Genomic DNA, 16,028 nt, shown 5'->3' with positions numbered 1-16,028 from the left:
CCATGACATGAGCATTGAGAACAGAACAGAGAGTGTGAGTTTGAAACTTTGAACAAGGCATTATTTTCCTAATGGTTCTATCTCAAACAATGACTTTTTCATTGTTGGTTTGAAAATTTGAAACTTGGTGGCCAACGGTGAAAGTGGCCTCATTGAATGAGGTATTTGACTATTTGAGGGGTTTTTAATAAAATGAGTATAATTTCACCATGTGTCAATCTGGTGGTTTTACAATTTTAATAGGATATATTGCATTAACACTCTATGAAATTTTGGTCAATGTCGGGTCAACAGCTCTTTTAACAATGACATTCCATATGGTTTCAAATATCATATTTGCCCCTAATTATTTAATTCAATTAATTTACAAAATATCAACTCTATTAATTGATGAAACTGCCCTCAGTATTTAGCTTCTTTCTCTACCTTAATAACACTTCTTCTTTTTCTTTTCTTTTTTTTAGTACCTAGCCACCAACACTCCCTCTCTCTCGTTCCCATCTTTTTTATTATGTGATTTATTTTTATTTTTTTGGTAAACTGCACCCCTCGTCATTCTTCTCACCAGTGGAAGGGCTACCGGTGGCCAATGGAGGGAAACGTAACTGGCTGTGGAGGAGATGGCAGTTAGGGCAGGTTAATTCACAAAATTTTAGGGTTGGGGGTTGGGGGGGTGGATTTGTGATTGAGATGAGTAAGCTGGGAAGGAAAGTGGGTGTGAGAGGGAGAAAAGAGAATTGGTGGGAATGGTGAGATAAAAACAACCATTGTTATTTTTAATTTTTTTCCGTTCTATTGTGATGGTGGCTGGTGGTGGTGTCTGGGTTGGACATGTTTTTTTTTTTTCTTTCTGTTGTAGTGGGTTTGGGCTGGCCATGACTGTTTTAATTTTATTTTTCTACTCTGGTAGTGGTTGTTGCATGTGGTGTTGTTTGGGTGTGGTTGTGGTGATTATGGTGGTGCTTAGGTTATCAAGGTGTTTCAAAAAATTTATTTTTATTTTTATTTTTATTTTATTATTGTAGTGGTGGTGGTGATTTTTTTTTTTTTTTTTTTTTTTTTTTTTTTTGGTACTGTGGTATTTGGGTGCAGTGGTGCTGGTGGTGGTGTATAGTAGTTATCTGGCTATTTTAAAATTTACTTTTTTCTTTTTTTGTTGTGGTGGTGGTTATAGTGGTATAAGTATTATTATATATAAACTATATCTTTATATATAAAAGAGATGACAAGGTTAGTTTAGTCCATTAAATTTAGTTAGAGGTTAAATTTGTAATTTTATGATTTAAATAGAGTTGTTGACAAGTTAAATGGTTAAAAGGCAATTTCATATGGTTTTAGAGGTCTAAAGGGGTGTCAATGCACATTTTTTAAACTTTCGGAGGTGTCAATGTATTAAAAGTCATTGACTGTCCGCGGAGTGGCGTTGACCAAAATCTTAGGGGGTGTCTGTGCAATTTATCCATTTTAATATGGTGATTTGAGAAAGTGAGAATTGGTGTAGTCCTGAAACAATAATTTGTACAATTTTTTCAAAATCGGGCGAATCAGGTGAGCCCGCTTGAAATTGAATGGTACAAATGAATGAAGTATGATTTGAAATGATTTTTGTGAACCGTTGGGTTGGGTTAAAGGGAGGATTATGGTTTCTCAATGTTGATCGAGATAGAAATTGTAGTATCCTAAACCCTTGTCGAGGCTCGGTTTGAAATCGTTTCCATGATCAGACGGTGGAAACAACTCGAAAATGTTAGGACGTGATAAATTCCAACTTTGGGTGAGTCGGGAGTTTCTATGCCCATGATGTTGATCAGAGCGATAATTAGTGTATTGAAACCCTTGTTAGAGAACTAATTGCGAGCAACTTCACAATCAAATGGTGAGATCAATATTTTACTTTTACAAAGTCCAAATGGTGAAAAATAATTGAAAGGACCACAAGGCAGTATTTATTGGGCCACATCACCAGTAAGAATGAATTTCCAAAAATGGGGTTTGACAAAATAAGTTGTCTACATTTTTTTATCTTTTTTTATATATCTGTATTCAATTTTTAAAACTTTTATCCGTTCAAGTAATTTAACCCATCACTAACTTGAGATCATCCCTATTTTGAGTTCGATTTTTTCAACGAGAACTTAAAAAATTGAGCATGAAAGTGGAGCCCAATTAATGACGTATCAACTGACATGGCATTGACGTTGTCAGGTGCTGATCTGTCATTGATGTGGCAGCAGCTAAATCTTGGATCTTGACGCGCGTGGCGTGTGGCGTGTGGCGCGTGTGAGCGCTAAGAAAGGGAGTTGACACGCATGACTTCACGTGTGAGCATGGAACATAGTGGATCTAGCGCGCTTTGGCGCATAGAAGGGCGTGGGAGCCATTGTTAGTACGTGGGGGTGGAACAGAGTGGATCTAACAAGCTTTGGTGCGTGACGTCACGTAGGATCGTGAAACATAGTGGATTTGACACGCTGTGGCGCATGGAAGGGCGTGGGAGCTGTTGTCGGTGCATGGGGATGGAACAGAGTGGATGTGAAGCTTTTCGGCACGTGGGGGCGCGTGTTGGACCCATTGAAGTGGCAGAAACCTGTGGTGGCGCATGGGGGTGCGTGCAGACGTATTTCCGACTGTTTTTGGTGGCGTCAAGGCCGTCTGAGTGTGAACTTTCCTTTGATATATTCAGAATGGCGAAAGGAAATTCGTAAACGTGTTTTTTACATTGATCAGTATTTTTTACACTGGTTGAATACATGTGCTTGATGGATTATTGGAATAATCCCAATACCATGTTAGAAATAAAGGAAAGAAAAAATATATTATATTGTATTTAATTAAATAATACAAAAGTGTTAGGGATCTATATAAGAGATGTCAAGTGTGGAGATCAATTAAAACCCATATAAAGTAATACTATACATGGCAATGAGGGTAGGTGCCTAACCCTATAATACAATACATAATATAATCTAACAGATTCAGCAACTTCAGCTAAGACTAAGATTGGGTTGGGTTTAACTTTGGTTGATAAATTAATGTTCAAGTGAACCTGAAATGACCCCTCAATCCGCCCAAGTTGCATCCCAACCTTTAAACAAGAAACAACTAATAAAAATGTGTGAGATTAAAATAAAAAATAAAAAATAAAAAGGGGGTCTCCCAAGTGCATAAATATTATGAAATTTTCTCGTAAAGAGCTTCTAAAAGAACCAATGCGTGGGTAGACCCAAAATAGTTACCGAGTGCTATATAAAGTTCAAACCAATTTTAGAGTAGCCACTGAATTTTTGAAATAGTTTGTTTTTTTTTTGTTTTCTTTTTTCTTGTGAAAATTATATGATTTCGTCCCATTAAAAATTAGTTTCATGTAAATTAAAGTACAAAATTTATTGCACGCACAATCCTGCCACTAACTTTGGACAAAAAAGTAACTTCTGATTTGTATTTTCCAACCCTAATTTAACCTTCTTTTTTTATTTCTCTTCTCGAATAAAGCATTCAATCTAATATTTAGAGGAGTGAGCTAATTATATGCATTGTGTTGACCAAATTTTATATAAACGAATTAAAACATTTAAATGAGCAAATTTTAACAATATTTTTTATAATTACAGGGCTTTAGAATATTGAATTGATGATCCATTTTGTGCAAAACATATGATGAATCTTTTTAGTTTTCTAGCGTGGCCTTTGGGCTCTAAAAGTCCAAAGAGGCTAGTCGTCCCAAACTGAGTAGTCCAATTTCTGTAGATTTCTCAATTTTTTCCAATTCAAATTACATTTTTTTTATTGAAATGAGATCAATAAATATATATATTATTTTTAAAGATTAAAGAAATATACAACTATGTCTCCACTGAAACTTAAACACCCGATTAGAAATTGTTCCAATGAATTACAGAGAAAACAAAAAAAAATGATCTCTAAGCTATTGCTCTGTACCTATTGCACCTTTTAATACACCATACTCTAGAAAATATTTAAATTTTAATTGCTTAGATTAACGATACTCCTCTCCAACTTTTATAAAGATTAATTTTCTATTTTGTCCTTCCAATCACCATAACAAAACATTATTTTCCTTCTGGTATAAAAATAATAATAATAATAATAATAATAATTTTATCACCATCCATTTCGAGGAATACATACCAGTAGTTAGAATTAGAAGGAACTTAATTCAAAATATTAAACTAATATTTTTTTTAATTCCAAATACAAGCCGCCTACTCCGGGTGCGAGTAAAGGTTCTGAGTTCAAATTCTCCATTGGACCACTCATGTAATTTTACCCAAACAACTCATTGTGCTCAATAGTTAATTATAGAGTTCTCTAAAATCCTAGACACAAAAATCTTTGGACAATACACATCGATTAACCATTTATCTATGGGGTTACTATATCAAAGGTGCACAAGAAATTCCCTTAATTAGTGTGATCTAGCAGTCCTCGTAGTTAAGAGAAAAACTTCTATCACGCGAAAGACTTTATTACGCCCGTTGCACCCTCATAGTCATAGTTAAAAGAAAGAACTTCATTATCACAAGAAAAACTTTATTGAGTCCATTGCCCACGCGTGTATTACACATGCCGTGTATGAACGCCATTACACCGTGCACGGGCGTAATAAAGTTTTTCTCCATCACCACCAACAAAAAGATACCGAATAGAGAGAGTAAGCTTAAACCATCCAACTCATCAGAGTCTTAAATAGCAGGAAATTTTTCATGACCAGTCAAAATTTTTAGGTACAAGTTCTAACTTTTGCTACAGACTTCATGTGTATACCATCTTTCCCTAAAGGGTCTCCCACCAAAGCCACCAAAAATTTATTTCCAAGATAAAGAATCGGGACTAAAATTTAACAGCCTGCGTCAGAAAGAGAGAGAACATAGGGCAAACAAAACTAAGAGACTACTGAACTTGGGCCGGGAAATTTACCACAAGCCAATGAACTTCCACCAGGCCCCTCCAACTCCAAGCCAGATAATAACATTGACGACAGAGATGAGGAATCCATAGCCCCACCATTGGGCAAGTGGAACGTAGTTTGCACCATAGAAAACTGGAGCTGAGCCGATGCCATAGTGGGTGAGGCCACCCATGAGGTTGGAAAGGAAAGCAAGCACCATGGCTGCAAAATATGGTGGAGTGCCTAGAGCACTAGCAACGGACAAGAACGCCGTGAACATAGCCCCAATATGAGCGGCTCCACTTGCAAAGAAGTAGTGTGAATAGAAATAGAGAAGAACGAGAATACCAAACGATAGCTGCCACGAAAGACCCAATGCACCAACAAACTGCAGAGAAGTAAATGGATTTGATTAATAGTTCATGGCATACACTTGCTAGTTAACAAAAAATTCTACATCGAATTCTGAATTATTAGGCAAAATTCAAAATAAAATTAAGAATAGCATATTCATCAAAGTGTCATATCTGAAATATGGGTTCTTAAGGCTGAAGCTATAAAAAAGGCATATGCAGATGACATTGGGCTACTACCACTTAATGGGCACCACAGAAAGTAGGTCTATGTTCATACTAACATAAACAATTAGTATCCTGGCATAATAGATGAACATATTACAATCACAGAAAAATAATAGAAGGTTATGATCATCTTTAAATTTATTGAACATTAAACTTATAGGGAGAGAGCAATTACTGACCACCAAAACTTTCTTTGTGTTCAAAACTAATAATTGGATATTGGACCATCTAAATGATTAGAGTACAACAGATTAGCTGATTATCATCCTAAAATCACCATCATCATTATTTATGCCTTTATCCAATATTAATGGGGATTCTCTTTCTCCATTCTTTTTCTACTACAAGCCAGGTCTCCTAATATATGATGCCGATTCATACAAACCTTGCTTGCATAACAAACTGTCAAAAATTGAAGGATAGTGATACAGTGGCCGTGGCCCCAATGAGCAATGAAGCAAATGAAGGATTAGAATCTAGAGACGGCAATGGGGTAAACCTAAGACTTCTTGTTAGTTAAATAATTCTATAGATATTAAGAGTTTAAAAATCCCAAAACCACCTGAAAATTAAGAGTTGCTATCCACACCACCAAATAATAGAGTCTAATCAAAATAACAATAAAGGGGACACAATCGAGAGGAGAGAAGATTGCAGGTTAAGATACAAGACCATAGTTAAGAGTTAAAAAAGACAAACCTTCACAACAGTTTGGCTAAACCAGGTGATGAGACCATATTTGTTTAGATACCCAGCCATTGCGATGAGTGCAGCAAACCATGTGAGGGTATCCCATGCAACTGATTCAGCTAAGCATTCCTTCCATGTTACAACACCAGTCACAAGGAGGACAGATAATCCAAGAATTGCAGCAGTAACAGCATCCACATTCAGCATCCCACCAAAAATCCAGAGCCCGACCTAAAATAATGGAGAACAGAACAGGTAAAAAAAAAATTATTTCCTATAAAGCGGTATGTATAGATTCACAGCAGCATATAACTATACAAGTGCAGCTTGCTGAAAAAAGGAGTTAACAGTGTTATTATTAATTCATGCAGAAAAGTGTGATGTGCATATCAATTCAACGGAAAAACCAAGGAGCTACTTTCTAAGCATTATTCACAAAAGACTGCAACAAATCAAGACAACAGTTGAAATAGAATCCATATCGATTCGCAGTGGCCCATTTGCCCAAGAGTGCCAGCAAAAACCTAGAGAAAAGGATCAATTACCATGACCATTAGGGTTTAGGTAGCGGATCTTTCAGAAAGCAGTTCAGTAGCATGCAAGGTTGTGCACGTGCAAGCTTTGGGGGGCTTATTTGTCCCCTCCAAAATAAAGCCCCAAAAGCCAATTCATAATGATACTCAAAATAAGAATTTTTAATCCATTCCACATTATCATGCGTACTCTATTTATATTAGTTCATCACTGCCATAACTCAATGTGTTTTCATGACCATCTCAAAATGCTCTGTTTCACATAATGCAATGTGACTGGAAGACTATGAAACAGATTATTGACAACTTAGCCTATCGTCATATATCACATTTAATAATGCTACCAAACCTAAAAGAATGTCCTGAACTAAAATAGTACAAGGAAAGATCCACATATGAACAATATAGAATTAAAAAGTTATTAACTATGAGAAACCATGCAACTTAGGAAAATAATGAATATATAGTAACCATAACAAAATTAGGAAAACGCATGAAATTGGAATACCAGAAGTCAAGGGATCTTATGAAGACAATGAAGAATAAATTTTAAAGACAGGCTACTATTTCATTTGAGGTCTGGACACATTTAGAAAGCAATGCAGATCTCCAGTAAGTGAATTGACCGGCAAAAATGTGAAGGTAAAAAACATTCAAGCAGCTGAAGAGAAGGCATTAAGGCGCCTACATGTATGAATAAATGTTATGCCTTGATTGCACCGTTTTATAATGACGCCGAACTCACAGGTGGTAATAACAAAGTTACAGAATAGAGTGCTTAAGTTTGAGTTTAGACATGAAACAATGATGTCATAAAGACAGTTGCCTTATGCTCAGATGGCTGACCATGGAAGCAGCTTTTATAAAAGCAACTGATGGTTAGAGGGAAGAGTAGCTAGCTGACTGAACAACATGGCTTTTATCGACTTAAAGAGACTATGAGATAGGGGCACCAATACAAATCGTATCATACCAATATCGGCAAGGTCGAGAACATGCATATGACAAGTACAATGTGAGAAATATTGAAAAACCAGCTATATAAAGGTTAATTGTAAAGATTTATTTCCAAGAGGCATTGATGCAACCATGAGTGATCATTGTCAACATACATGAGAAACAGGAAGTTGCCAGCCAATCAAAGAAAGATAAACGGAATTATAACCAAAGGAAAACTTACCAACTCATAATCAGCGTCTATAAGTGGCATTGTTAAAAAATAAATAAATAACAACTAAGATGTTAAGCCATATGCTTCAAACTTCAAAGAACAGACTGAGAAACATACATATATAACATTCTCTAATCTCAGTGAAAAAATAAACCATTCTCGTATTTAGAACTACCTTATCAGATTCACTTTTCATATACATCTTGAACACTTTAGTGAAGTAAGCTACATTTGCCTAACCCTCATAACACCAGATAAAAATATAAAATAAAATAAAATAAAGGTACCAAACTCATGCTCAAATCTCAATAACCACATCCAAATAATAACATGTTTTAAAGATATATAATATCACATTCAAAGAGTAACTTGCCATAGTATTACTAATTTTAGTCACAAAATTACTTTCGCTCCTCGTCAAAAGTATAAGACTAAATAAAAACTAAATCAAACATCACTCATTTGATAGTAGTAAAATATATGCACAATCCATCACACAATTTCACGATATTGAAAATTTAAAAATTGACCGGTAAAGTGACATCCGTGAGGAACTTCAAGAACTCATTACATTATCTTTGCTCTTGACCTATAAATAGTTTCACATCTCGAAGTAATAAAAGTTTTATGTATATGACAATTGAAAAGTTTCCAAAATTATAAATTTAACCAAGCTCATTTCAAATTTGTTGAGAAGAAAAATCAATAACACACATAATTAAGAAATTTGCAATTTCCTTTCAAGACACCATTCCCTCTGCATTCTACGTATAGTAAAATAGACTAGGAAGCAAAAGGCAATTACAATATCAAACAAAACATTAATAGCAACAAAGACAGCAAATGAAACAGCAATTAGTAAAGAGTAAAGAAGAGCAAAATTTAAGCTTAGAGAGAGCTATTACCGTGAGGAGCAAAGTCCCTGCCATTATAACCTCATTTTTCGACATGGGTCCCATATTCTCCAACTTCTCCCTCGCGAGCTTTGGTGCATCAGGACTACTCTTCACCGATGGCGGATAAATCACATACAAAAGGAATGGCACCACAATCAACGACACCAAACCCGGCACGATCGCAGCATTCGCCCAATCGGTCCACCCAATTGTCTGCTTAATCGTATTTAGGGTCAATGTGGCACTCAATGGGTTCGCCGCCATAGCTGTTAAGAACATCGCCGACGAAATCACCGACGTCTGAAAGCAAGTCAGCATCAACCAAGACCCCAACTTGTGCTCTGTTCCATCGCCGACATTGCTTCCGCAAGCAACACACAGAGACTTAACCAGAGGAAGAAAAATCCCCCCAGCTCTCGCCGACACCGACGGTATCGCCGGAGCTAACAATGCTTCACTGAACACCAAACTGTAGCCTAACCCTAACGAAGAGCTTCCGAAGAGAGACACGAACTGGTAGGCAATTCGGTTGCCGAGTCCGGTCTTGATGAAGCCTCTGGCGAAGAAGAAAGCAAGTGCGATGAGCCACGGAATGGGGTCACCGAAGGCGGAGAAGGCGGCGGCGAAAGTTAAGGTTTTGGTGAGCACGCAAGCGCCCAAGCCCATCAACGCCACCGCGCCGAGCGGCAGCGGCTGAGTGATGATGCCGACGATGGTGGCGAGAAAAATGGACAACAATTGCCAAGCGTTTCGCGAGACGCCGGCAGGTTGCGGAATGAACCAGAGAATGATCCCGGTTCCTATCGACGCAATCAATGGCTTCATCGCCGCCCCCTGCCACGGCGGTTGTTGGGGTTTCGCCGGCGGAGCCACCGAGCCAGCTTGAACCGAAACATCTCGGCTTGAAGCTAAAGAATTGTTGGTGTTGAATGGGAAGTTATTGTCATCGACATGGGTGGTTTTGGCTAGTGAGTATGAGTGAGAACAGAGTCGGATTGGAGTTTGACCGTTGGATCTGCGTCTGGAGTGGAGATTCAACGGTGCGGATGGTTTGAGAGAAGGACGTAGTCGGGAATTGGGGAGTGATCGGAACCCAAGGTTGAGGGGGGAGGTTAGAGCGAGAGACGCCATCGTTGTGGTGGCGTCTAGAGAGAGAAAGAGAGGAGAGAGAGAGAGTAACAGAGATGAGATCTGTGTTTCAGAGAAGCATTTGAAGAGTTGAAAATGGAGATTTCAGACAATTTGAGGGGTATTTAAATTTGGAACAAGAGGCGAATCTGATCCGTTGGATTGTGATCGGACGGTTGTTGTGGCGTTTTAAATATTCGATTGACGATTCGGTAGAGGGTCCCAGGTTTGGAAGTTTGTGCTTCGGGAGCTCCGTCTCAGATTTGTAATGTCCGTCTCAAGTTTGTGCCGTGAGGGCGGGAAGCACGCTAACGTGCACCGGGTGGATAGTGAATTGTGATTGTTACTACTATTAAATTTAAATGAGAGATACATTTTATTTTTTATTTTTTTTATTTATTTTTTTTTTTTTTATCAGTGGTAAACACAAGTCAAACAGCACTTACAAAACAGCCCAAAACAAACCAAGCAAACGACCCAACAAAACATCAACCAACAAAACCCAGCACAAAACACAACACAAACTGGCAACGGAATAAGAAGGCAGCACCGGGTCATCCAAAAGCACCAACTGACCATCCAACGACGCCAAATGAGCCAACACTGAAAGGTCCGCATGGCCACTTACACCGCCTTCAGGCGCCAAACCGGTGGTGAAAAACGAATCCGGACACAGACCTACCGAAACATGCCCCACCGAAATTCTGGCCTTCTTACCCACCACCGTAGTGGACCCTGATAGAGTACCAACCAACGATGGTCGACGCTTATGCGGAGACCGCACCAAAGAAGAATCTTGCGCATTAGGGGACAACACATGTCCATTAGTAGAATCAGCCCGATGGGAACCTTTTCGACCACGCTGTGGAAGCGGCAAGACACGATCTTGCTCCGCGGAGACCGAGGGCACACACTAGACAGGCTCGTCCACCTGCACTGAAGCAACAAAACTTTGCGTCGGAGACCGTGCACCTCCTGAACACCCTGCGAACCCGAACCATTCTCATGCACGTTCAGGACAACACCAGTAGGAGATCCCCCAACCGGAGCCAAAAAACAGTCCTCAAGCCTAGCACCACCCGGCACGCACGAGACCTCAGGTACAGGAGACATCACGCCCGCCACACCATGAAAGGTAGCCACAGTATCCGAAACAGACAAAATACCTGGAGCAGAGCCCCCATCGGCCTGACCAGCACAACCAGCATCAGCACCTTCCACATACATCCAACGTCGCCCAACACCAGCTCTCACTGAACCTCCCCGAGCCCCATCCAAATTCCAGAGATCATTTCCCAGATACCCAGCCACCCCCAACCACGACCCATACTCTAACTTTCTCGACTGAGAAGAAGAGTTGCCATGTGACGACCCTGGATTTTTCAACCCAGTGCGTCCTGTGATGACCCAAAATGGATCCAAAATGCGGAAGCAAAAGATAGAACAATGGTCTTTAGAGATACAATACTCCTCTAAGACACCAATGTGACCCTCGACGAGGTCACGAAACCCAACGGAAGAAAATGCGGAAGCAACGTTTCAAAAACGGAAAAGAATGAACCTAGGGGCAAAATGGTCATTCCATACTAAAATGAGTGCCACCGTGCACACCATTGGAAAGACAACGAAAAATTAATAAATATAGACTCAAGAATCACTTTATTCGGAGTCCGGACGGCAAAGATATCAAGTTCTGAAGTCGAAGGAAGGGAAACCCTATCTCGGTTCGAACCAAAAACAGACACTACCTTACTAAAACTTGAATAACTTGATCCACAAGAAGAATCTGAAGCTCTAATTAGTACCATTGGAAAGCTTATTTCGACGCGATCAATTTAGACTCAAGAACGGACCAATTCGGAGTTAAAACGAAGAAGTTATGATGATTTGAAGTCGGAGGTGCAGTGCTAAACCAAGACACACACACCCGTGAACAGTACTTTGAGCACTCGAACAAGGGCTTCGAGCGCTCGAAAATTGCCCTAAGAGATCTGCCCAAAGTTCAAGCGCTCGAACTCCCTATTTAGAGCGCTCAAACTCCTGTAGGCTGCGCTTGAAATGCTGACTTGAAATGCAATTTTGAGGACTTTCTGGGTTTTTTTGAGAAAAACACAAAGAAGAAACTACCCTCAAAATCATGTTTCCTAACCAACCATGCCAAAAGAAAACTTTATTTTTTAAGTAAAAATCCCAAAATGCCCTTATGCTCAGTTTAGGCTCAAAACGGCAAAAAATGTAAGTTTGCACCAAACATACTTTTGACCCCAAATACACTTCTAGGCTGAAACGAATATGCACGCAAACGTAATAAATGATTTTGAGTGCGCGGGAATAGTCCACGGCTCCCGAAAATGGTCGAGTCAAAATCCGACCCCCCGACGGCCAAAAAGGCGAAAATGAAAATGAAATGGAAATTTTGAAAACCAAAATTAGCAAATGATTGGAAATTACTATTTGGCCCTTAGCCACACTTCATACATGATTAATGAAATCCTATGAAAGAGTAAGAATGGATTTCCCACACCCGATGCAAACATAGTAAGACAATAACTTAACATTTTTCAACATTTTTATAATATACCATAAAGTCAAAATTACATAGGATACAAATACCTGTCATTGGCCTCCGGCCTCATTTCATACATGTCAAATATATTGTAAAGAGTGTACTCGTGTACACACTACATGTTTAAATTCAAATATACATATTTTGACATATAAGGCAAATGGCTTTCCAAGCCAACCTTTACAAGAAATGAAAATCTTCAAGTCCACCAATCATCCAAGCATGACGAGAATCGCAACCTTGATTCTTGTACCTGAAATATGCCCCAGTATCGTAGGGGTGAGTAACATAAAGCTACTCGTAGGAAATGAGCATGCATCGACCTACGTTTTACAAGTTTGCATGATTTAATTATTGTGGTTCATTCCACCTAACGTCTATGTCAAAGGTGAGACCCAAGGAGCATCCTAGCTACCTAGGATCATTTCTAGCATCAATCACCTCATTCATGCAATTTTAGCAATATAGGGTCATGCTTACACAAAGCAATAACATAGGAGCATGCTTACACAAAGCAACAACATATAGATTCTCAAGGTAATCAACTTGAAGTCTAAAATGCAACAGCAACTAAATATAACAATTTAGCATAATTAGAATATCTAATACTACACATCAAGACATAGGTTCTCTAGGTTATCAACTAGAAATCTAAAAATGTGAAATCAACTAAATATATCAATTTAGTATGGATGTACTTAACAATATCAAAATGATTCATTAAAATCATATACATGGATGTACTTAACAACATCAAAATTGCCAATAACTAAAACCACAAGTTACAATATAAACATGATTGTTAACTTGGAATTGAATGCGAAAACAAATAATGGAAGACTTGGACATTTACGCTCGGAATTTTGCCGAGACCTCAATGGTTATTCCGGGCACTAACCCGCAGGGAAGACCACCCTAAGTGAGCACTATCTCAATGACTTAGAGGACTCATGTCCCCGTACTAGAGCCAAACCCTAGCCATCTCAACTCAATAATGTTCCAAGATTCCAAAATTAAACCAAATAAGTTCACAACTTATACATAACTTATATAATGCATGAAAACACCTTCCATGCACAAGTAGGTTGAAACCACACAATCCATGCCTTAGAGTTTCAATTCTAAAATGACATACATAATGTCAATTACAAAGTGTGCAATTCACTACACATGGTATCAATATATTCTATAGAGAAAACATGTTCTCATGAATATAAATATAACAACAAAGTTGTCCAATACTCAAAACACAATCAAGTGAATACATAACAAGTTCAAGTCCATGATTTGAATATAGAAACAACTTCTAAAATACCAATGGATCCATGGAGCCATTAGATAGAATTTAATTAAACAAGGTGATTAAATTCTCTAGATTTCAAATAACCTCAAATTAATATATGTTAAGCAACATATCATGGTCTTTACATATATCAAATCAAAAGTGCAAGATAAGCAAGATATCATCAAATATAATTTAATTAATTTAAATCAATTAAATTTCTAGATTTCAAAAGTTGTCCAAATGATCTCAAATTAATTTATATCAAGCACTAAGTCATGGTCATACCATATATCAAGTCTAAGATAGATTACAAGCAAAACACAATTTACCATAATTTAAACCAAATTAAATCCATTTAATCTCTAGATTTGAAAACTCATCTAAATCAACCCAAATTAATATATATTAAAGATCAACTCATGGCCATGCCATTTACCAAGTCTAAAATAAGTTATAAGCAAACTACCATTAATCATAATTTCTCAAATTAATACACCACATGCATACAAGTTGTATAAGCATCAAAAACATGCAAGACAATAAACATATAACCCTATAACATTCCCTACCTCACTAGAGAAGTGTCTCTCTAGAATCCAAGGCAAAATCAACACAAAATGGCAAACCCTTCTAGGGTTATGAAGAGGAAGATGAGGGGAACAAAATGTATTCCCAAGTTCAAGCTTGGAAATCAATGGAAGGCTCTCAAAAATCAAGGTCAAAGTTTAAGGCTTTAGGCTCCATCCATGGAGGCTAGGGTTTTCTTTACAAAAGAGGGAGGAAATGAAAAATGATGAAGATGAAATGTGAGTGGAGGGGATAGAGATCCTCCACTCACTATGTGCTCTTACACTACCTCTCACACACATACTAATGCAAGATCAAATTGTGAGCCTACACTTGTCACAAATCCAAACCTCCATCCTAGGTTAAATCTCAAGCCTACACTTGTCAACCATCCAAGCCAACAAGTGCACCAATCCTAGGCCAACAAGTGGTTAAATCTCCACCTTCCACATGTCCTCATCCAAGGCCTCAAAGTGTTTCCACACACATGTCAACAAGTGGACCAATGAGAGTGTGACACTTGTCACACTTTCTAAAAATTGCAAAAAAATCCTTTTTGAAAATATCTTCTAAATTAAATTGCAAAATGGTCCCTAAGACGAAAAATAATTACTTTACAGTAATTACACAAAAACCCCTAAAGTTTAGAAAATTACAAATAGTCATGCATCTATACCCTTTACAAGAAAAGTAAGCACTTAGCATGCTTTTCTACAAAAGTGAAAATACACATAGCATGGGATTTTAAAATCGTGGATGCATGCAAAACCGGAATCAAATCCGAACACAAAAAGTGAGGCTATGCCAACAAAGTGACAACCGAGAAAAAGACGAAAGTGAATAGTGTCACAAAAGTGAAAATGTGAAAATGACTCGGTCCTCAAAGGAAGTCGTCAATCCATCGAAAAGATTCTCAGAAACCATTCCCGAGTACTCAAGATGACACTAAGTGACGAGAAACTGAACTCAGAAAGGAAAAGATCAACGGAAAAAAATATCCGTGAAAATCCGAGAAAAGGAAAGGAATGAAAATGACCGGGTCATTACATGCCACGAGAACAAGACTTTTAAATATGGCCAATGACCCCACAGGCGAAATAGAAAGATGGGAGTTTTTCATAGCGAAACTGAACCCATACATCGGTATCAAACAATCCCTGTAACCGCACCTACTGACGAAGCGGTTTAGTAATATCCAAAACCACCTTAAGACGAAGAACCCTACTATCCTGTAACAAAGTATCAGTAGATTCCAGCATACCCTTATCCCGAAGCTCGACCGCCAGACACCGACCAAGAGAATTCCCAATTCGTCGCCCAACATTTGGCGACAGAAAAGGGGTAGGAACATCAAGAAGATGAATCCAAAAGGGGAGAAATTAAAAGATTCCGCAGAAGACAATAAACATTCCTCCCACTCCTTTAAAACCAGCAAATACGCATCAAACAGCCACGAACTACCCGTAAGAATGCGATGGCGGCTCGTTCGGTTCGGAATAAAAAGCTGAAACAGATTTCGCGCCACTTTATAAACAGGGAGACGGGCAGAAGAAACCTCAACAGAAGTATCCTTGACCCACAACTAGTGAAACAAGCGGCCAAAAGTATACTTCGCCCTAGCCAAAGAAATAGTATTGGAAGTCCAAACTTTACCAAACAGACTATCCCGGCACCCAGACACTCCCTGGTCAGTGTCATCAGG

The 16,028-nt window shown here is 38.4% G+C and overlaps 1 protein-coding gene across 1 annotated transcript; it reads right to left on the bottom strand.

Annotated features, from left to right (window-relative positions):
• Positions 1-4,673: 4,673 nt before the first annotated feature.
• Positions 4,674-10,011, bottom strand: LOC132311378 (dicarboxylate transporter 1, chloroplastic). Its single transcript, XM_059809278.1, has 3 exons — positions 8,790-10,011; positions 6,190-6,411; positions 4,674-5,297 (listed from the first exon to the last, which is right to left on the bottom strand). The coding sequence occupies exons 1-3, from the start codon at positions 9,909-9,911 to the stop codon at positions 4,935-4,937; spliced, it is 1,707 nt and encodes a 568-aa protein (XP_059665261.1). The 5' UTR covers positions 9,912-10,011; the 3' UTR covers positions 4,674-4,934.
• Positions 10,012-16,028: the final 6,017 nt, after the last annotated feature.

This window comes from Cornus florida, unplaced genomic scaffold (genome assembly GCF_030987335.1).
Source record: "Cornus florida cultivar Cherokee Brave unplaced genomic scaffold, ASM3098733v1 CherokeeBrave_3.0.0_Hap2_Chr06, whole genome shotgun sequence".
In the NCBI taxonomy this organism is placed as follows: Eukaryota; Viridiplantae; Streptophyta; class Magnoliopsida; order Cornales; family Cornaceae; genus Cornus; species Cornus florida.
Note: the sequence above shows the minus strand (reverse complement) of the source record. Positions and strands in the feature narration are given on the sequence as shown.